General features: G+C 29.5%; 4 protein-coding genes across 4 annotated transcripts; 2 read left to right on the top strand and 2 right to left on the bottom strand.

Annotated features, from left to right (window-relative positions):
- The first annotated feature begins 108 nt into the window (after positions 1-108).
- LOC145630820 (uncharacterized) lies at positions 109-4406 on the top strand. The gene is made up of 2 exons (XM_081682973.1): positions 109-1110; positions 2726-4406. The coding sequence occupies exons 1-2, from the start codon at positions 122-124 to the stop codon at positions 3624-3626; spliced, it is 1890 nt and encodes a 629-aa protein (XP_081539099.1). The 5' UTR covers positions 109-121; the 3' UTR covers positions 3627-4406.
- A 1733-nt stretch (positions 4407-6139) lies between these two features.
- On the top strand, positions 6140-16162 carry LOC145632972 (uncharacterized). The gene is made up of 16 exons (XM_081685290.1): positions 6140-6216; positions 7874-7948; positions 8579-8992; positions 9386-9596; positions 10177-10473; positions 10561-10722; positions 10873-10956; positions 11143-11304; positions 11427-11595; positions 11727-11819; positions 13808-13961; positions 14216-14367; positions 14474-14552; positions 15292-15430; positions 15681-15809; positions 15995-16162. The coding sequence occupies exons 2-16, from the start codon at positions 7878-7880 to the stop codon at positions 16160-16162; spliced, it is 2484 nt and encodes an 827-aa protein (XP_081541416.1). The 5' UTR covers positions 6140-6216; positions 7874-7877.
- A 2602-nt stretch (positions 16163-18764) lies between these two features.
- On the bottom strand, positions 18765-20380 carry LOC145632971 (protein FAR1-RELATED SEQUENCE 5-like). Its single transcript, XM_081685289.1, has 2 exons — positions 19824-20380; positions 18765-19692 (listed from the first exon to the last, which is right to left on the bottom strand). Exons 1-2 carry the CDS (start codon positions 20378-20380, stop codon positions 18765-18767), a joined length of 1485 nt encoding a protein of 494 aa, XP_081541415.1.
- A 293-nt stretch (positions 20381-20673) lies between these two features.
- LOC145630819 (protein FAR1-RELATED SEQUENCE 5-like) lies at positions 20674-22165 on the bottom strand. The gene is made up of 2 exons (XM_081682972.1): positions 21214-22165; positions 20674-21119 (listed from the first exon to the last, which is right to left on the bottom strand). The coding sequence occupies exons 1-2, from the start codon at positions 21619-21621 to the stop codon at positions 20802-20804; spliced, it is 726 nt and encodes a 241-aa protein (XP_081539098.1). The 5' UTR covers positions 21622-22165; the 3' UTR covers positions 20674-20801.
- Between the last annotated feature and the right edge of the window lie 515 nt (positions 22166-22680).

The following is a 22680-nucleotide window of genomic DNA, read 5'->3' as shown; positions in this document are numbered from 1 at the left end:
TTCTCAGTATCCACATCAAGCATTTTCAGTATATCAGGATGCAACTCTTTGTATCTTGCTGCTTACAACCTTAAGAGTTACATTCAGCAGAGAGGCGAATCTGAAAAATGTCTGTGAAGCTATGGAAGAACTCATAAAGCCTACATCTCTTCATATTCTGAAGTCTTTACTAAAGTCAACACAATTGACTATAGATCATAAACTCAGAATTCTTGATTGGTTATTTGCTGTTGATAAAGTCTTACCCTCCAGCCATTCAGATCGTGACACCGATGTCCAAAAAGGTTTGTTGGATGAAATATTTTCAGTAACATGTGAAGGTGTGCCTACAACCAGAATATTGTTGCTTGGTCGGGTGACCCTTTTTATTGATCTACTAAAAGTTTCTTCGGACCTAGAAGAAAATGTAATACTTGGGATCACTAAAAAGCTTCAGTTGTGTTTGGATGTTTTAGTTGATGTAGAGGTTTATTCATCAGCTTTGGTTTTACTGATTCCTGTATCATTTGGTGAGGGCAAATCGTTAGTTCTGAATTGGGAGCCTTTTTTGGTTTCTTTTCTGCGTTCACTAAAGATCTTTATGATAGTTGTCTCTAGAACTCAAGCTTGGAGTGAAATGGAGTCGTTCCTACTTTATAATTTCTTTCATCCTCACTTTCTTTGCTGGGAGATCATTATGGAACTCTGGTGCTTTTTAGTGGGTCATGCTGAGGACGCCACAGTTACTGCTGTTATCGATAAACTTTGTTCATTATACAAGATTATTGCCTCTTCAAGCTCCCTTATGTCTCTGCATTGCACATTGAGGAAAATGGCCAGATCATTGTGTCTGCTTCTTGCTTCATGTACACCATCCACAGCTGATAGAGTTTATAGGTTCATTATGACTGATGACAAATCACATGATTCTGCAGTCATGTATGCAGCATTGTTAATGGAAGGTTTCCAGCTGAATTTATTGTCAGACAACTTGAAAATTGCTGCCACAGAAAGAATATTTAGTGAGTATGTTCACTTTGTTGATGATTTCATTGATAGCCCATTGAAGTCTTGTAGTGCTGATGCTGTAATGCTACCAGCTTTCACACTTTGCTCTGCTCTGCAATCTATGTAAGCGATCATATCTTTGTTTCTATGTTTTCCACTTTCAACTATATAATTGGACTTGTATATGCTAGTGTGATGGGCAGTAAATTTTTCCCATGCCTTTTGTCCATTTAATTGGCAATGTTGCTAAGTCCTGTAGCATATGTGAACTACCTTTATATCTTTTGTGTTTAAAATTCACCCTTTCCTATATATTCTGCTTTCTTCTCTTGTGGCACTATGCATGTCAGTCGCGCCCCATACCTGTTTCGAATTTGTTTTGTTACAAATGTTTTGTATGTATCTTATGGGGCTTGAGACATTGTATATTATTGTTGGAAAGGGATACAGACATTCTTTGATAACTTTGTTTTTTCTAGGAGAGGTAGGAAGGGACACGGGGTACCTAATAAATTGTTTTCGATCTCGTTGCTATGCTAAGCTGAAGGTTCAATTTTATGCTTCTGCACCATATCCTTTTCATGTTAAAACTGCATTCATGTGTAACTGTATGTTGTACCACTTTGGAGAAGAACGAATAAGAGAGTTTTCCTTCTATCTCAATTCAATATTCTTATAGACCATTCGGTCTGATTAAAAGTTTTCTTCGTGTTAAAATTTGGGCAAAAAACAAGTCTCACATATAAAGTTGATATGCACTTGTTCTTACAACTAATTCAATCACCTTCCTATCAATGATTTTCTCTTTCAATCTCTATGCTCTCCCTTTCTACTTTTCCTCTCTCTATTCACTTTCATTGTTTTGTTAAGACATATCACATTTAACATGCGAATGCCCATGCTGACTCTTCTTTCAAGTCGGACTTCTACCTCTCAATCCTAAGTGGAATGTAAGCAGAAAAGCTCCCCAGCGCGCGCGCGCACACACACACACACTAACTTGTGATGTTGCAATTTGTCGATGGAACACTGAAACCTCAATTGTGCTCATGAGCTGTTGGACTCTTTTATGAGGGCACAACCTTGATCCATTTTCTAAGTGTAACATTTCACTTCAATGATTAATACACCATTCCTCATCACTTAACAGCTAGCTGACATCCACTTGTTTAAAGATCATTATCATGTAAAATAATTTGTTCGTTCTTTTGTAATCGCAAGATTTGGAGTTACAGTCTATTCACAGACGCTTATTTGACTGTCTTTTGTGGTTTATCCATGGGGAAAAATTTAGGCATGTGGGATCTTGTTAGATTTGTCTTGATATGTACTTTCAAAATATTAACATTTTATAGATTTTACTGAAACATATTAATGGTATAAAATGTGTACATTGACAAGTGTGAAATCCCAATGTTGCATTTCAAAAAGAACATAGAAAGTATACTGCATAAACTAATAGAGGTCCTTGCCCATAAAACATATAAGTTGGAGCTCTATTGTGTTTATTAAGATCCTCTTTTACAAAAGTTTAAGTTAACCTATAACTGCTAATTGTGTTTATTGAGATCCTCTGTTTCAATTCTGTACCTTGATATTTTTTTTTTCAGTTTCCCTGTATTATTTCATTACTTCTTTTTTCATCACTTGCAGTATTTACCAATTAGTTTGTGCTAATTTTTGAAGGGGGTGTACATCTTTGAATTTATTTTAAATGAAAACTCTTTTCTTTTCTTAGGCAAATTGATCCTTCTGGAATTGACAGGAAGACATTGAAATTCTTATTAGTTGTTGTCCAAACATATAACAAGTCTGCAGATAGGATTACCAAGAACCATTGTTGCAGGCTTTTAAGTGAAGCACTCAGGATCATATCAAATGCAAAACATCTGTATGGTAATGATCAAATGGAAGACATAATCATCGAGCTAGAAAACATGTTCATATCTGTGCCTACTGGTGGGGAATCTGAATTGCAGAAGTGCAAGACAGCTCTAGCTTCGTTCATGTCTAGTTTGGGTCATATGGAAATGGCAGAGAGTGATGAAAATGAAAAGACCAAAGCTGTGTTGCACTTATATCACATGTTGTTAAGAGAGAGACATTGGGCTCTCATTCATCTTGCAGTATCTGCCTTCGGATATTTTGCTGCTCGGACTTCTTGCCATCAACTTTGGAGATTTGTCCCACCAGATGCTGCTTTGTCATATGATCTAAAAACAGGAACTAATACAAATGAGGAAAGGTTTATGACTGAGTTGAAGGTATTTTTAGAGAAGGAACTAGCTCTTCCTGCAACAACAGCTTCTACCTCTGAGCAGCTTCAACTTGTTTTGAAGGACGGCCTTATTCTAAGAGAACAATTTCATAAGGATTCATACCTCAATGAAGATGCTACGGGATTTGAAAGCATGGTGCTAGGACATGAAAATCTATCCAACAAAAGGAGGAAACTTCCTGATGGATTTAGTAGAGGAATGGAGTTGATGCAGAATGGTTTGAGAACCATGAAGAATGGTCTGTCCATGTGGCAAAAGGATCAACCTAATTCTATTGAGGTTGATGATAAGATATTGACTCAGTTCTCACGTCTTGAAGAAATGGTTAATCATTTGGCAGGGTTGGCTGATAGCGACTGAATCCTCAAGTCTCGATTTATGGGCATCAGAACTGTAAATCTTGAAAAATTCGAAAGAAACAGGTAAAAAATGCTTTCAGACCTTCATAGTTAGTATGGTTTCAATTGATTACAAATGAGGGATTGCTATCCTTCTGTCAAGCACATATATTGGAGGTTTAAGGGTGGACATAATACCTTGATGAACAAGAGCTAGTCATTTCACCATGTTTGCCTACTCGTTGAATGAATGGGTCAAGGGACAGAAGCCTTTGTGTATGTTGGATTGTGATTGCTAGTTGCTACACCAATCAATTGACTACCTTTCTGTTATATGATTGGTTAAGAAAATATCTGTCATTTGACTATTGCTGCACAACAATTGATCGAGGAGCTAGCTTTATTGACCATTTTTGCAAATTGAAGGATTTTCAAGTTCAGTTTCATCTCAATTGGAGAGTAGTGAGTACGATATTTGTTTGCTGACTTGTGATAATAATATAAGTTGCATGCATAGTTGAGGGTTTTCTTGTAAACAGGCATATATATCTATGGGCACCAGACTTGTAGAGTGCATGACTAGCACAATAATGGGGAACTCTGTTAAATTCGATTGTGATAAGAAAATAGTTGGATGGTTGGCTTGAATGTGTTTGCTGTGATATGAGTATATGTTAGTTGTCATGTACGTCACCTTCAACCTCTTGTCTTAAACAATGAGATTCTAGGCTTCTTCGGAAGTGCACTTCAAGTCTCATGAGATCTTACTAGGTAAGCTGTAAACAATTTTTACTACGTATTTTGGAAATCAGAAAATGTTGCCATCTTGGATACTCTTCCAAGCCAACGCATGAGCTTCATTTTAAATATCAATCTGCATTTTCAAGTATATCTTGATTTTATTTTTAACTTACTACTATTAATTAACAGAAGTTGAACTCAATGTATTATAAAGCATAATTTAACATTTACGATCGATGAAATGGGCTGACCGCAAACCCAAATGAGGTGACAACCAAGTTTTTCAAGGTAAGCTTTTTTATGCATAGATCTTGCCATCTTGGATTCTTAGCATTCATACTTGTTTATTAAGAACAAGTTCTGATTGAACATGTTTACAAGATGTTTTAAGGCCTTTGAGCATACCAACTCATTGCACTTTTAGGTTTAAGTTAAATAATACTCCGTACTATTATCTTTGTTTCAATTTATTTGCATCATTTACCTTAAATGAAAATTACAAATTATATTTGTAGAAATGTTTTCTATCTCTCTCCTTACCGGTTATCACATGTAGCTTTTAGGGGTGTTCATAAATCGGTCCGGGCCGAAAAAATGGACCGGACCACCCTGGACCGGACCGAATTAATCTGTCCGGTCTTCGGGTCTTGAAATTGATTTTTCCGGTCTTTGGTCCGGTCCGGTCCAAAACCCTATAAAAACCGGTTTTGGACAGGACCGCTTTTTTTATTAAAAATATGTGTGAAACTTCAAATAATGGTTAAAATTATTCTTAATAAGCTTAGTAAACTTTAACTTTATAAGCTTTTTTTGCAGTAAACGTACAAAAAAAAGACATAAAAATGACGTTACAAAATAATTTTTCCAATACTTTTTTTTATTTTCCTTAACTTTATTAAAATTTTAGTATTCTTTTTAAAAAAATCCTTAAATCGGTCCAAAGAGGTCCGGTCCGGGTTTTGGACCGAGTCTTTCGGTCCGGTCCGGTCTTCGGTTCTTAAAATTCTAATTTTCGGCCTTCGGTCCGGTCCGGTCTTGGACCGATGAACAACCCTAGTAGCTTTATCTTTTTCTGTATGTACATAGGCGTAGATGAGGGTGTGCAAAGTGTGCACAAGCACAGGGCCTCCAAAAATTTAAGGGCCCCAATATTTTACAAGCCCATTTTTTGTTTAGTCTGCACGATTTATATTTCACCTTTTTAACCTTTTCTCTTTCATGACACATCCTAAAATCATCCTATTATTGCTCTACAAAGTACAACTCAAATTTCAATTCCCAATACACGTTCATTATGCCTCATTTATCACATTTATCACAGTTAAATTTCTGTTTTCCTTCTTTAATTCTCCAATTTTCCAAATTAATTTTATATCTTTACAAAAATAATCAATTAATTTTAATACCATTCCTCTTTTTCATACAAGTATACTCCACAATAATACAACACTATAAATTAAATTAAATACGAGTACGGAGTATGATAATTCTGAAAAAAAAATTTCCATGGTTCAGGATAATCTATATTAACTTATTTGGGTTTTTTCTTCTTGTTTATCGTTTCAGAAAATTATGGGGCTATGGTCAAATTTCTTCATATATATATATATATATAGGGGAGGGATCCGGTAAGAACCCCTAGATATATAAGAACCCTAGATATATAAGAATCCATCTCAACCGTAGGATCAAGTTGTTTTAGATGGTTAAGATTAAAACACGTGTCCAACTTTTTCAACCCCTTACCCACCTCCCAACCTTTTCTCTCTCCTCTAACTTTCTCTCTCTTCTTCCCGATTTTCTCCATTTTCTCTCTCCTAAAACCCCCAAAAATCTGATAGAAGTTGCAATTTGAAGGATTTTCGCTTCAGGTATGTTTTTCTTTTCGATTTTCTTCAAATTTTCATGAAATTAGCATGATGTTCAAGTGAATTTGCAGTTTTAATTGGTGATTTTTGCAATTTTTAGGGTTCGGATTTAAGGTTCTATTTTTTGCGATTTTAGGAGTCGATTTTTGCATATTATTTTGTGCGATTTTTGAGTTGGATTTTTCGTATGGAGTTTGATTATTTTGAGTTCGAGTTTAGCAAATTTAGGGTTCGAATCTTTGCGAATTATTTTGTTCGATTTTTGCGAATTATTTTGTGTGATTTTTGCGAATGATTTTCGATCGATTTTTGTTCGATTTTTTGATCGATTTTTGTTCATTATTTCGTTCTATTTTTGTTCGATTTTTCGATCGATTTTTGTTCGATTTTTCATTCGATTTTTGTTCGATATCCGGTACTAAGGAGACCTTTGGCTGTGTAAAGATCAACACTCTTAGCTTCTTCTGAAGGCCTGCAATATGCAAATTGAATTGGCTGTAAATTCGGTGGCTGCTCTGTTATAGGTTGTTGGTGAGTGTGTGACGGTGGGTGGGACTCGAATTAGTGACAAAAATAGTGGCTATAGAGCTACGGGGTGAAGAAGGGTGCTGTTGTGGAGTGTGTGGCGACGCTGCGGTTATTTTTGGTTAATTGTTGTTGTTTGTTGGGGAATTGTGAGCAATTTGGCTGGTGTGCGTGGTGTTTGCGTGGATAGAGGTGGTTGTTGACGGTTTTGGCGGTGGCTTGAGGGGGCAGCTTGTAGTGATTGGAGGTTGTTGCTCTTGGGGATTTGTGGACAGCGTTGCTGCTGTTATTGTTGTTGTTGTGGAGTGCGTGAGGAGCAGGGGAGCAGGGGAGGTGTTGTGATGTTGGTGTGTGTTGTTTGGGGTGGTGTAGGATAGTTAAGGGTGTGGTGAAGGTTTAGGTGGCAGCAACTATGATGGCTTGGAAGGTTTTGAATTGTGAAATTTGACACATGACTTAATAATACATGAAGTTTTAAAATAGGCAGAATAAGTATGTATGAAGCTTAGTTGATTGTATCTATATATGATAATTGTTTTATTTTACTAATATAGGGAGGAAGTTCGCTCAGGCTGAGTAGTAGACAAATCATCCTCCTTTTGTCATCAATTTGGGCGCAATCAATCTCTCATGAAAATACACCAGAAAACTTTGAGGCAATTGCACATACATACAGCCTGGTTTTACTGTTTTCTCGTGCCAAGGTAATATTAACACAAGAGAATTTGGTTTAGTCTCTTGCAAAATAGTACTCCATTTCATAATACTTTCTAATTAATTGTTTAGATAATATTAACACAAGCTCAACTGAATATTGCTAATATCTCTAAAATGTCAATACACTATTGCTTAGTTACACTGTTTGGAACACTGGGTACAGACATACAACGCTAATTTCATGAGATGTTCTTGTTTGAGATTCTCTCTTCTTCATTACAACAATTGTAATCTAGGTAAACTTTAATGAAGCATGCTTTTAATTGGATATGATTATTTATACAAATGATTTTTATTGTTTGAATGTGTACATGCATAGTGAGAAACTATTTTCAGCATGTTCTAAACTATTCTTATGTTTAAAATATATTACTAATGTAGGAATGTTACTAATGTTTTTTATTTTATAAAATTTCAGCAAAATGGAAAGCCAAAATAAAGAAGAAGAAATTACTATTATACCGGATGAAAAAATTACTTATGGAAGAAAAAGGTAATTAAAGTTTTCCCTTATGTTCTAAAGTATTTTTCCCTTATGTTCTAAAGTTTTCTCTTATGTTTTAAAGTATTTTTATTATGTTCTATAATTTTTTATTATGTTCTAAAGTATTTTTATAATGATCTAAAGTTTTCTACTATGTTTTAAATTATTTCTATTATGTTCTAAAGTTTTCCCATATGTTCTAAAGTTTTCTATTATGTTTTATTATATTTTTTACTTATGTTCTAAAGTTTTCCCTTATGTTCTAAAGTATTTCTATTATGTTCTAATATTTTCTATCCATATGTTCTAAAATATTTCCTTATGTTCTACAGTTTTCTATTATGTTCTATTACATTTTCCCCTTATGTTCTAAAGTTTTCTCTTATGTTCTAAAATTTTCAATTATATTCTATTATATTTTTCCCTTATGTTCTAAAGTATTTTTATTATGTTATTCTATTATGTTCTAAAGTATTTCTATTATGATATAAAATTTTCTATTATGTATTATTATATTTTTCCCTTATGTTCTAAAGTATTTCTATTATGTTCTAAGAGTAACTATTATGATATAAAGTTTTCTATCAAGTTCTAAAGATTATCATATATGTTCTAAATCATTTATATTTGATTTTAAAGGAAAATTGTTGAAAATGATGCGGAAGTAATTGACAAAGCTGAATTTGAGAAACATGTGCAAAGTCAGAAACGAAAAAAAAGTGCCAAGCTTTCATTAAGGATTCAACCAACTAGAAAAATGAAAGCAAAGGAAGAAGAAGATGATGATGATGATGATGATGATGAAAATGATGATGAGGATGTGAAAAAAAATCAGAAAAATAAGAAAAGAAAGATTGAAAAAGAAAAGGATGATGAGGATGTGAAAATAATCAAAGTGGAAAAAAATAAGAGATCGGCTTATCAAAGAGTTACCGCTAAGGAATTGATGAAACAAGTGTTGGTAAATCTCTCTGATAAGCATAAACAAGCTATTCAAAAAATTGGATTTGGTGCTTTTTTGAATTTGGATGCACCACATTATGTGGATTCTTGGTAAGCACTAGTGTTCTAAAGTTTTCTCATATGTTCTAAAGTTTTCCATTGTGTTCTAAAGTTTTCTATCCATATGTTCACATGATATATGTTCTAAAGTTTTCCATTATGTTCTAAAGTATTTCTATTATGTTCGAAAGTTTTCCCTTATGTTCTAAAGTATTTCTAATATGTTCTAAAGTTTTCCCTTATGTTCTAAAGATTTCTATTATGTTCTATTATCATCTATTATGTTCTATTATCATCTATTATGTTCTATTATCATCTATTATGTTCTAATTCTTATAAAATTCTAATTAATGTTCTAAATTTTAATTATCATGTTAATTTTTATTTTTATTTAAATTCTAATCTATATGTATTTTGTATTCTAAACCTTTAATTTAAATCTAGGTTGACACAACAACTTCTTTCGAATTTTGATCCCAAGAGATGTTGCTTGATGCTACCGGGGAGAGAAGAAGAAATACTCTTTGATGAAATTGATGTTCACATGACATATGGATTGCCAATGGGAGATATAGCAATTCTTGATACAATAGAAAACAAGAATGAATGTGCAAATTTTATGCAAAAATGGAGAAAAAACTTTAACCTTAAAGTGGTATGAATATTTTTATGTGTACTTGTATTCTAAACTTGTTATTTGGCTTATGTTCTAATTTATTTTAATAATGTTCTAAAGTATTTTTGATTATGTTTTAAGATTTTCTATTATGTTCTATTATATTTTTCCCATATGTTCTAAAGTTTTCTATTATGTTCTATTATATTTTTCTCTTATGTTCTAAAGTTTTGCATTATGTTCTAAACTATTTCTATTATGTCCTAAAGTTTTATATTTTGTTCTAAAGTTTTCAATTATGTTCTATTATATTTTTTCCTTATGTTCTAAAGTTTTCCCTTATGTTCTAAAGTATTTCTATTATGTTCTATGATTTTCTATTATGTTTGAAATTATTTATATTACATGTCAATCTTTTAAAGTACTTTTGATTATAAAGTATTTTCTATTATGTTCTAAAGTATTTCTATTATGTTCTAAAGTTTTCCATTATGTTCTAAAGTATTTTTGCTTATGTTCTAAAGTTATTCTGATTATGTTCTAAAGTATTTTTGCTTATGTTCTAAAGTATTTTTTATTATATTCTAAATTACCTATCCATGTTCTAAATTACTTACAGGGTGCTCCAACAAATGCACAATTGATTAATAGGATTCAAAAGGTGAAGGAGGTAGATAAAGAACAAAAACAAGTTTCGGATGAATTCATTTGGAATTTTTTGGTTTGTGTGGTTAATAGTTGCATCCGTTCAACTAATAACAAGCAACTATACATTAAGTTTTTGTATAGTTGCAAGGATACAAAGAATATAGTTAAGTTGAATTGGTGCAAATTTGTTAAGGAGCACTTGATGGAAACTACTAAGAAATGGTTAGATGGAGAATCTTTCTTTACGGGTCCTTTAATCTTTCTTATGGTAAGTTCTAATGATGTTCTAAATTATATATCTATGTTCTACTTTACATATCAATATTCTAAAGTATTTCTAATGATGTTCTTTTAGGTATCCTATTTTGATCGGGTACAAAGGAAGGGGTTAGAGATACCACGTCAAGTTCCATTAATATCATTGTGGAACCAAGAAAGGTTCCATACAAGATTGAAGTTTGAGAAAGACCTTGGATTTGGAAAAGGAAAAGTACTAGAAAGAATGAAATTGAATGTGGTATGATTTTTGTATATGCTTATGTTCTAAAGTTTATACTATATGTTCTAAATTTTGTAATATATGTTCTAAAGTTTATAATCGTTTTATATTTATCTATACAATATATTTATGCATGTATTCTAAAATTTATAATGTAAATTTAAAAAGGGATTGGAAAAAAGGCAAGAGAATGACAAAGGCAAGAAGAAAGAGCAATCCTTGACAATTAGAGAAAAACAAGGGGAGAAGAAAGTAATAAAAAAGCAAGGGAAAGACAAAGGAAAAGAGAAAGTTGTGGAAAACCAATCAATGACATGTGATTCTATCACGTCTCCAATGATATGATGGTATAATGTTTTAATATTTTTTCTAAGTAAATTTATTTACTTATTCTTATAATATTTTAAATATTCATTATTTTATGTTCTAAATTCTTAGGATTTTTTAAGCAAATTTGGAGATTTGGCAAAAAGTCTTGCATCGAATGTAAAAGAGATGTATAGCATGTTGGAACAAGCAAAGGATATCTTTGTTGAGGAAGAAACAACGGGGAAAATGCATCATCTTATAGACAACATTTGGTGCAAGTATACCACAAAGGTATAATAATCATGTTCTAAACTATTTTCAGACTATGTTCTAAAGTGTAATTTTTATATTTATAATAGTTCAACATATATAAATGTCTTATTGGATTCTAACTTATATATTCTTATATATAGCCATTGGTAAATCAAGAAGAAGAAAAGCAACAGACAAAAAGTCCTTCCATACTTAGTCAAGATCAACATTTCTTCGATGAACCGGCATTCATAGAAGAATTGGATATGTTGATGAACATTGCATGGAAGAAATTTAATGTTGAAAAGTCACCAAAGTCATTGGGACATGGTAATTACATGTTTAATTTCTAAATTATACCTATGTTCTAAATTATGCTCTTAAATCAAGTGTTTATGTTCCAACTCAAATCTTTATGATATAGTTAAGTTCTAAAATTGTGTTTTGTAATTATTATGAAGATTTGCCATCAAATGAAGGAGAAAGAGAAAAGAACAACAATGAGAGAAATATCAATGAAAAGATAGATGATACTATCTCTTCACCTATACTTGGTAATTTCCAACTATTTTCAAACTCATTTCTTATTAATGTTCTTTTAATTAATTGATTTTAAAATGGAAAAATACTAAAGTTTAAGCTATATGTTCTATGGTTTGCACTTTATGTTATAAAGTTTATGTTAATGTTCCAACTCAAATTCTTATGATACAATTATATTATATGTTGTGTTTTATAATTATGTTTTCAAGATAAAGAAGAGAAGCAAGACCAAGGACAAGAGGATAATCAAAAAGAAAGACAAGAGGCAAAGGAAGGAGAAAGCCAACAGGAGAAGGAAGGAGAAAGAGAAGAGGAGCAAGAAGGAGATTTGGCAAAAGGTTATGATCTAAAGTATTTCTATTATATTCTAAACTAAAGTTTTCTATTATGCTCTATTATATTTTCCCCTTATGTTCTAAAGTTTTCCCTTATGTTCTAAAGTATTTTAAAAAGGAAAAGTAGTAAAAAAAAAAATGAAATAGAATATTTGTATATGCTTATGTTCTAAAGTTTACGCTATATGTTCTAAAGTTTAAGCTATATGTTCTAAAATTTGCACTTTATGTTCTAAAGTTTATGTTAATGTTCCAACTTAAATTCTTATGATACAATTATAATCTAATATTGTGTTTTATAATTATGTTTTCTAGAACAAGAAGAGAAGCAACACCAAGAACAAGAGGATAATAAAGAAGAAAGACAAGAGGAAAAGAAAGGAGAAGGACAACAAGAGAAGGAAGGAGAAAGAGAAGAGGAGCAAGAAGGAGATTTGCCAAAAGGTTATGATCTAAAGTATTTCTATTATATTCTAAACTAAAGTTTTCTATTATGCTCTATTATATTTTCCCCTTATGTTCTAAAGTTTTCCCTTATGTTCTAAAGTATTTTAAAAAGGAAAAGTACTAAAAAAAATATGAAACAGAATATTTGTATATGCTTATGTTCTAAAGTTTACGCTATATTTTCTAAAGTTTAAGTTATATGTTCTAAAATTTGCACTTTATGTTCTAAAGTTTATGTTAATGTTCCAACTTAAATTCTTATGATACAATTATAATCTAATATTGTGTTTTATAATTATGTTTTCTAGAACAAGAAGAGAAGCAACACCAAGAACAAGAGGATAATAAAGAAGAAAGACAAAAGTCGAAGGAAGGAGAAGGACAAAAGGAGCAAGAAGGAGAAAGACAAGAGGAGCAAGAAGGAGATTTGGCAAAAGGTTATGATCTAAAGTATTTCTATTATGTTCTAAACTAAAGTTTTCTACTATGCTCTATGTATTTTTCCCTTTTTTTCTAAAGTTTACCCTTATTTTAAAAAGGAAAATTACCAAAAAAAAAAAAAGGAAATAGAATATTTGTATATACTTATGTTCTAAAGTTTACGCTATATGTTCTAAAGTTTACACTATATGTTCTAAAGTTTGCACTTTATGTTCTAAAGATTATTTTAATGTTCCAACTCAAATTCTTATGATACAATTATAATCTAATATTGTGTTTTATAATTATGTTTTCTAGAACAAGAAGAGAAGCAAGACCAAGAACGAGAGGATAATAAAGAAGAAAGACGAAAGGAGCAAGAAGGAGATTTGACAAAAGGTTATGATCTAAAGTATTTCTATTATGTTCTAAACTAAAGTTTTCTATTATGCTCTATTATATTTTTCCCTTATGTTCTTAAGTTTTCCCTTATGTTCTAAAGTATTTTTATTATGTTTTTAGATTTTCTATTATGTTCTAAAGTTTTCTATTATGATCTATTATATTTTTTCTTTATGTTCTAAATTTTTCCCTTATGTTCTAAAGTATTCCAATTATGACATAAAGTTCTGTATTATTTTTAAAGATTATAATATATGTTTGAAATTATTTATAGAACATGTCAATCTTTTAAAGTACTTTTGATTATAAAGTATTTCTATTATGTTCTAAAGTTTTTTATTATGTTTAATTTTATTTTTCCCTTATGTTCTAAAGTTTTCCTTTATATTTTCAAGAACAAGAAGAAAAGCAAAAACAAAGACAAAAGAATAATCAAGAAAAAAGGCAAGAGGCAAAGGAAGGAGAAAGACAAGAGGAGCAAGAAGGAGAAAGGCAAAAAGAGAATGAAGGAGAAAAAGAGGCAAAAAAGAAAGTTGAAGCAAAGAAAGGGTAATCAATGTAACTTATTAATAGGAATATTTAATACATTGGTTTTGGTTTAGAACATATGTTGGACGATTTGGTAAAATCTTAATATAGGATTAATGGTTTGTGTTTTCTAGTTATATATATTGGTTTTGATTTTGGTTTGTTATTAGTATTTCAAATATGTTCCAAAGTATATATATTTATGTTCTAAAGTATTTCTAATTATGTTCTAAATTACTTGCCCATGTTCTAAAAGTAATTTTTATTTTGTTTAGACAAAAGAATAAGCTTAAAATTTTCTTGCGTACAACAAAGAAGAAAACGAAAAGAAAGGACGACACACCAAAGACACCAATTCCTCCAAAAAAGATGCATAAAGATATTTCACCTCCAAACTTCAATTTGTTGACGCCCTCACCAATAGTTGGTAAGTTTGACTTATTTTAACTTTATTTTTGTTATATGTATATTGGAAATTTATTATATTTATTATGTCAAAAGTTCTTTTAATGTTCTAAATTTTTTGAATATAGATCATCCACCTACATTGAATGAAGAAGAAGAAGACAACAAAACCAAAAAAGAAAAGAACAACAAAGAGAATAAGCAACGGTAATTAGATTTAGGCTATGACGGTTGTTTGATTATTATTTGATTTTAGTTGTTGATTGTTTTTTTTTTTAAATTCAATTGAATAGGAAGCAAGAAGAAGAAGAAGAAGAAGAAGAAGAAGAAGAAACGAAGAAAAAAAGAGGAAAGGATAAGCTTCCAATGTACTTGCGTTCGCCTTTTATGGTTAATCATGAAAAACTCTTCAACAATGTAGATCATAAAATGATAGCTGAGTATGCTTTTGCTCAAGGAGATAACGCGTAAGATTTCATCCATCTATTTTTATATGCTTATGATAAAAGTATTTGATTATGTCATAAAATATATATATTTATGTTCTAAATATTGTATTTATTTTCTAAGGTAGAAACTTATGTTTTGAAATACATGTTTGAAATTCCCATCTTCGTTTTCTAATCAAATTCAATTTTGATGGTTATATTTTTTCTAAGTAAATGTTCTAAATATTACAAGTTTATGTTCTAAAGAACTATGCTTATGTTCTAAAGTTGTATGTTTATGTTCAAAATTACGTGCTTATGTTCTAAACTATTATGCTAATGTTCAAAATTATGTTTTGATTAATATAGTTTATGTTCTAAAATATTTCTGGTCATGTTCTAAAATTTAGTTCTAAAGCACTATGCTTATGTTTAAAATTATGTGCTTATGTTTTAAAGTATTTTATTTATGTTCAAAATGCTGTTTTGATTTAATGTAGTTTTTGTTCTCATTTTAGGGAACTTTTGTATGCTGACAAAGCGGCAATAGTGATTAGGAGAGATGAGATGGATAGTCTTTCAGGATGTAGTCACATGTTCAACAACATTGCAGATGCTTATGCTTTCATATTAAATTGTGAAAACAAAAGGCGTGGTGTAGACAAGAAGAGTAGATTTTTTTTCTCTACTGAATGCTTATGTATGTTCTAATTATCTTACTATTATATTCTAAATTACATGTCAATATTCTAAAGTATTTCAAAAAATATTCTAAAGTAGTTTTGATTTAGTTCTAAATTACATGTCAATGTTATAAAGTATTTCAATTATGTTCTAAATTACATGTCTTTGTTTTAATTATATGTCAATGTTCTAATTACTTGAGTTTTAATTATTTTTTTTCCAGCTCATTCTTTGCACTGAAAAATACATCAAAAATACTGAAAGTTGGGAAGATAGAAAAAAAGCTTTGTTTCATCAAATGAAAAATGAAATGACAAATGCCGAAGTAACAACATTTAACAACTTTCAATTGGTAAGTTTTTTTTTTTCTTTATATAGTGTTCTATTTATTTTTATTGAGTTCTAAATTACATGTCAATGTTCTAAAGTATTTTTAATTATGTTCTAATTTATTATTATAATGTTTTAAAGTATATGATTATGTTGTAAACACATGTTTGATTATGTTCTAAAGTCTCTGATATGTTCTAAACGTAGGTTTTCTTTCCGGCTGTTTTACCGGATCACTATTATTTGTTGTGCTTCAACTTTATGGAAGGTACTCTTGATGTCATTGATAACATGATTCTTCCACCAAATGTTTCGGTAGAAGACAAATATGGGGATGATTTTACAAAAATGGTAAGGTGTAAAGTTTTGATTTAGTTAATTATAATTTTTTTTTATTATGCTATAAAGAAATTTAGGAACATTGATATCATATGGAACATTAACCTTATTTGGAACATTAACATAATTTTAAGTTATTTTTATTATGTTCTAAAGTTTTCCCATATTTTTTAAAGTATTTCTATTATGTTCTAAAGTTTTCTATTATGTTCTATTATATTTTTCCCTTATGATCTAAAGTTTTCCCTTATGTTCTAAAGTGTTTCTATTATGTTCTATTATTTTTTTTCTTTATGTTCAAAAGTTTTCCCATATGTCCTAAAGTATTTCTATTATGTTCTAAAGTTTTCCCTTATGTTCTAAAGTTTTCTATTATGTTATATTATATTTTTTCCTTATGTTCTAAAGTTTTCCCTTATGTTTTAAAGTATTTCTATTATGTTCTAACATTTTCTATCCATATGTTCTAAAGTTCCCCCTTATGTTCTAAAGTTTTCTCATATGTTCTAAAGTTTTCCATTATGTTCTAAAGTATTTTTATTATGTTCGAAAGTTTTCCCTTATGTTCTAAAGTATTTCTATTATGTTCTATGATTTTCTATTATGTTTGAAATTATTTATATTACATGTCAATCTTTTAAAGCACTTTAAATTATATATATATGTTATTAATTTACATATCAATGTTCTAAAATAATAGTAATTGAGTTCTAAATTCCATGTCAATGTTCTAATTATATTATTAATTTTTTAGTTGGAAGCATTTGGTGAATTTTATGAAGAAGTTGATAAGAAGAGTGCAATTATTTCCACTTATGAAACAAGAAATGTTGAGATGAGATGGAAAAGCAACCAGAATAAACATGATTGTGGAGTATTTCTGTTGAAGCACATGGAATCCTATGAAGGCCAATGTCAAAAACAATGGAATTCAGGACTAGAGAAGGATAATGTAAATACAAAACATATATGATTAGGTTCTAATTACGTGTTAATGTTTTAAAGTAATTCTTCTAAATTACATGTATATGTTCTAAAATCATTTTTTTGTGTGCAGTTTGAGCAAATGAAAAGGTTACGAGTGGAGTATTGTGGGAAGATTATAACATCAGAAGTAAATGAAGAACGGAAAAGAGTGTTGAAGATGGCTAGAAAGTGGTCAAAGATCAACAAATTTTGATATTTGATTGTGTAAATTTCAAGTATATATAATAGTAATTTTTTGTACAAATATATGATTATGGACATAACTTTTTTGAACATGTGTATATTTTGAAACATTAATATCATTTGGAACATTAACCTAATTTCAAGTTATTTTGATTGTGTTCTAATGTATATAAAGTAATTCTTAATATGTTCTAAGTTGCATGTGTATGTTCTAAAGTAATTCTTATTATGTTCTAATTTATTATTATAATGTTTTAAAGTATTTAAGTTGTTACTTGCAAAATTTGCGCAAAATAAATGGTTCACATTAGTTGAAAAATATTATGTTATCTCATACTCATCCAAACCCCATTCTCATATTATAATATTGCCAAAAATTATGTTAATAAAAGAATAAGAGTTATAATATAATCATGTTATATTATAATTGTAAACATTAGAATATAGAGAATAATTGGACAAAAAATAATATGCATTATGTTCTCAAAATAATAAAAAAAATGTATAAAAGAAAAAATTTACACAAAATTTTTTCCATGTGCTATTTCCTAAAAATAAAAAGTCCCATGCGGTTGTACGAATAGCATAATCAACCTGAAAAAAAAAATTAATAATTAGAACATAAACACATTATAAATTTTAGAACATATTTGATGCATTTTAAAACATAAAGTATTAAGTTTAAAACTCAAAGTATTTATATAATATGTTTTAAAGTATTTTTTATTATGTTCGAAAGTTTTCCCTTATGTTCTAAAGTTTTCTATTATGTTTTATTATATTTTTCCCTTATATTCTAAAGTTTTATGTTCTAATGTTTTTATTATGTTCTAAAAATTTCTATTATGTTCTATTATATTTTTCCCTTATGTTCAAAAGTTTTTCCATATGTTCTAAAGTATTTCTATTATGTTCTAAAGTTTTACCATATGTTCTAAATAATTTCTGTTATGTTCTAACATTTCTATCCATATGTTCTAAAGTATTTCTATTATGTTCTAAAGTTTTCCCTTATGTTCTAAAGTTTTCTATTATGTTCTATTATATTTTTTCCTTATGTTATAATAAAATCATGTTATTTTATAATTGTAAACATAAGAATATAGAGAATAATTGGACAAAAAATAATATGTCATTATGTTCTCAAAATAATAAAAAAATATATATAAAAAAAATTTACACAAATTTTTTTTTTTGTTCTATTTCCTATAAATAAAATGTCCCATGCGGTTGTACGAATAGCATAGTCAACCTGAAAAAAAAAATTAATAATTAGAACATAAATACATTATAAATTTTAGAACATATTTGATGCATTTTAAAACATATACAAAATGTTTAAATTAAAAATTCAAAATATTAAATTTAAATTCAAACATATTTGATGCATTTTTTCTTATGTTCTAATTAGTAATAATTTTAATTTATTACTAATTAGAACATAAGAAAAAAATGTTTACTTACAATATCACTTGACTTTCCCTGGACAATTACGACTATCATGATGACCAAGCTCTCCACATGCTCTACATAATCTTTTCTTTTTTTGACTTTGTTCAACAGCTTTTTCTCTGTCACTCTTCATTCTCTTGTCACTATTTGGAACATGCGTATCATTTGGAATAGGGGTATCATTTGGAACATTAACCTGATTTGGAACATGAACCCCTGTACCTTTGTTTTTTGAAATTTTTGGAGCTTTAATCAAAACTTCAGAAGGTAAACTAGCTCCAATAAGCATTTCAATGTCTTTAACTTTGCTACAAAAATTGTTGCTTCCATTTGTTGTTTTCTTCTGTTCCAAATCTATTCTCATGGCTCGAAGTTTTTTGACAAGATCACTTAAATCATCTTCATTGTTTTGCACTAAACTCACACAAGCATGAATTTCACACCACAAATCATTTAATAGCATCTTTTTATCTACAGCATTAAGACATTCCTCTAAAACATTACCCTCTAAATCAAAAATGGGCTTCTTATAAGCCATTGTACACCATCTATTTAGAACGTAAGTGTTGGGAATTTTTTCTAACATCCTTTCTTTCCACACCCAAATCATATGCCTACAAGGCACACCATCACGTTCAAATTTTTTACAAAAACACTTGGTATCTAAGGTAGTTGGATCAAAAACAACATCAAAAGCCCTCCTCCTAGATCCTTCCCTTAATTTGAAAATGTAAATCTCATTGTTATTCTTCATCTCCTCAACACCACAATTAAAACATCCAATTTCAAGCTCATATTGAAAATCATAAAAAATTGTTGTTGTAAACAACTCAGAAGCATCTTTTTCTAAAGGAATTGGAGTCTTACACTCTGGACGCTTATTCTTTGAATCATTATCCATTTTATTTTGAGTGTGCCTTTGAGCATCCAATGCACATTCAAACCTATAGAAAATAAAAATTAACTTTAGAACATAGAAAATAACTTTAGAACATAAAAAAACTTTAAAGCATTAAAGAAAAACTTTTGAACATAAAGATTAAAATTAGAACATATTTAGACATTTACATATTACCTCATGTAAAACTCAATCAAAGTGAGATGGGGATTTGTGAACATAGTGAAAAAATTATTTTCACTTTCGGATCTAGATGTGGTCCTCATGATGCCACCTAAAAATAAATCTCTGAAATACGCTGGAATCCACATATCACGTATGTTGAACATGTGAGCCAACCACTCATGATCGTTCAAATTAAATTCTGAAATAACTTTGTTCCACTTTTCTTCAAATTCTGCTGGCTCAATCTCTAAATGCCAAACACATGCACAAAGTTTTTTCAAAAAATCAGTTTCTTGGGTAATTGCCCGACCTACTTTTTCAGGCACCTTTTTCATAATATGCCACATACAAAACCTATGTTCTGTAGTTTGAAAAACATTACAAACAACAACTTTCATTGCAGGGTCTTGATCGGTAATCAAACACACAGGCTCATTATTTCCCATTGATTTAAGAAAAGTTTTGAAAACCCATTCGAAAGATGATATATCTTCATGAGCTACAAAAGAAGCCGCAAAAGTAACACATTTCTTATGGTGATCAACTCCAGTAAATGGACCAAAGATCATATTATATCTGTAACATACACAAATTATATATGCAGAAAATATTAGAACATAAGGATTAACTTTAGAACATAAAGGTAAATTGTGTAGCATAAAGGTATACTTTAGAACATTAAGGATAAACTTTAGAACATTAAGGATAAACTTTAGAACATAAAGATAAATTGTGAAGCATAAATGTATACTTTAGAACATTAACGATAAACTTTAGAGCATAGAAATTTAATTTAATTATTAAACTTGCCAATATTTTAGAACATAATGCATCTATGTTTAGTATATCAGCAATATATGTTTAGAACATTAGCAATATATGTCTAGAACATAAGATATACATAATCTAGAACATAAGAAATATATGTTTAGAACATCAAAACATGATAGATATTAATTTAGGAACATAAAAAAATCTACATTTAGAACATCACCTGTTTGTTTGGAACGTTGTATCAAAAGATACCATATCACCAAAAAGTGCATAATTTTTGCGACAAATAGGATCAGCCCATAAAGCTCTACAAAGTCTACCTTCTTCATCAACATCATAGTAAAAAAAAAAGGCACTCCAAAGCAATTTCTTATTTTGAAAGTTATCCACAAACATTTGGGCATCTGATCCAGCAATATAAGCCTTCAAATCTCTATAAAAGTTTTTGAAATCTTGTTTAGATGCACCAACATTATCATGTGATCCAGCTAATTCTTTCATCATTGTATAAGACCTCACAGGACCAACATTTACCTGTGTACAAAAACAAAGAGAGAAAAAAATTACTATGATTAAAGATCAACTTTAGAACAAAGAAAACAATATTTGGCACATAAAAATAAATCACCTTTGAATTATCAACAATCAACTTCTTATGCATAATATGCATTTTTCTATTATCCTTTTGAAATTTTGCACAACTTGGAGTATATAAACAATGATTATGTTCTTCTTTGAATTGACTAACAACATACTTTCCTGCATCATATCTCATACATATGTGAGCATTGCATCCTACACGAGTCACTAAACGTTTCCTAGTAATACGAACTTTTCCTTCTTCATTAACAGTTTGTTGAGCAATAGGTTTTTTTGTTGCCTTGAAACCTTCCTTATTACAAACTCCATATTGAAAAGCAATTATATCTTTGTTATTCTTCTTCCTTGTAGTAGTAGATTTCCTAGAAGTAAACCCAGCGGCATTTGCATATGCTTTATAAAAACTAAGACCCTCTTCGGGATCTTTGAATATCATCCCCAAACGAGGTTTTAACTCTTCGGGAACACTTGGAATCCATTCCTTAGTGGTACCACCAGGGCTAAACGATCCAACAACCTCAGGAGTACGATAAATATCACCAACTGCATTAGAACATAAAGAGAAAGAGAAACATACATAGAAAACTTTAGAACATAATGAAAAAAGTTTAGAACATTAAGAATAAACTTTAGAACATAGTAAATTACTTTATAACATACATAATAAAATTTAGAATAAAGTGAAAAAATTTAGAAAATAAAGAATTACTTTAGAACATAACTAGAATTTTTTTTGAATATTAAACAAATTTTGAACATAATCAACAAATTTACAAAATTACTTTAAAATATACAACTAAGTAAAGTTTAGAACATGTAAGTAAATTGAAATTAAAGTATTAAAACAATGAAAATTACCTGAATGAGTAACAACGGAAGAAGGAGAATTATCTTGAACATCATCTAAATCCATGAATATGCCAAAACCTAATTATCATAAATACAAATTGTAGTAAAAAACCAATCTAAAATTACTTATAGAAGAAAAAGGTAATTAAAGTTTATGTATTATTTTTCCCTTATGTTCTAAAGTATTTCTTTTATATTCTAAGATTTTCTATTATGTTCTAAAGTATTTCTATTATGCCATAAAGTTTGCTATTATGTTCAAAAGTTTTCTATTATGTTCTATTATATTATTCCCCTTATGTTCTAAAGTTTTCCCTTATGTTCTAAAGTATTTATATTATGTTCTAAAGTTTTCCCATATGTTCTAAAGTTTTCTACTATGTTCTAAAGTTTTCTCTTATTATGTTTTAAAGTTTTCTATTATGTTATAATGTTTCTATTATGTTCTAAAATTTTCCCTTATGTTCTAAAGTATTCCCTTATTATGTTCTAAAGTTTTCTATTATGTTCTATTATATTTTCCTCTTATGTTCTAAAGTATTTATATTATGTTCTAAAGTTTTCCCATATGTTCTAAAGTTTTCTACTATGTTCTAAAGTTTTCCCTTATTATGTTCTAAAGTTTTCTATTATGTTCTATTATATT

The sequence above is a fragment of the Chenopodium album genome, chromosome 5 (assembly GCF_948465745.1).
Source record: "Chenopodium album chromosome 5, dcCheAlbu1.1, whole genome shotgun sequence".
NCBI lineage: Eukaryota > Viridiplantae > Streptophyta > Magnoliopsida > Caryophyllales > Amaranthaceae > Chenopodium > Chenopodium album.
The sequence above is the reverse complement of the archived record's forward strand: the minus strand, read 5'-3'. Positions and strand labels throughout refer to the sequence as shown.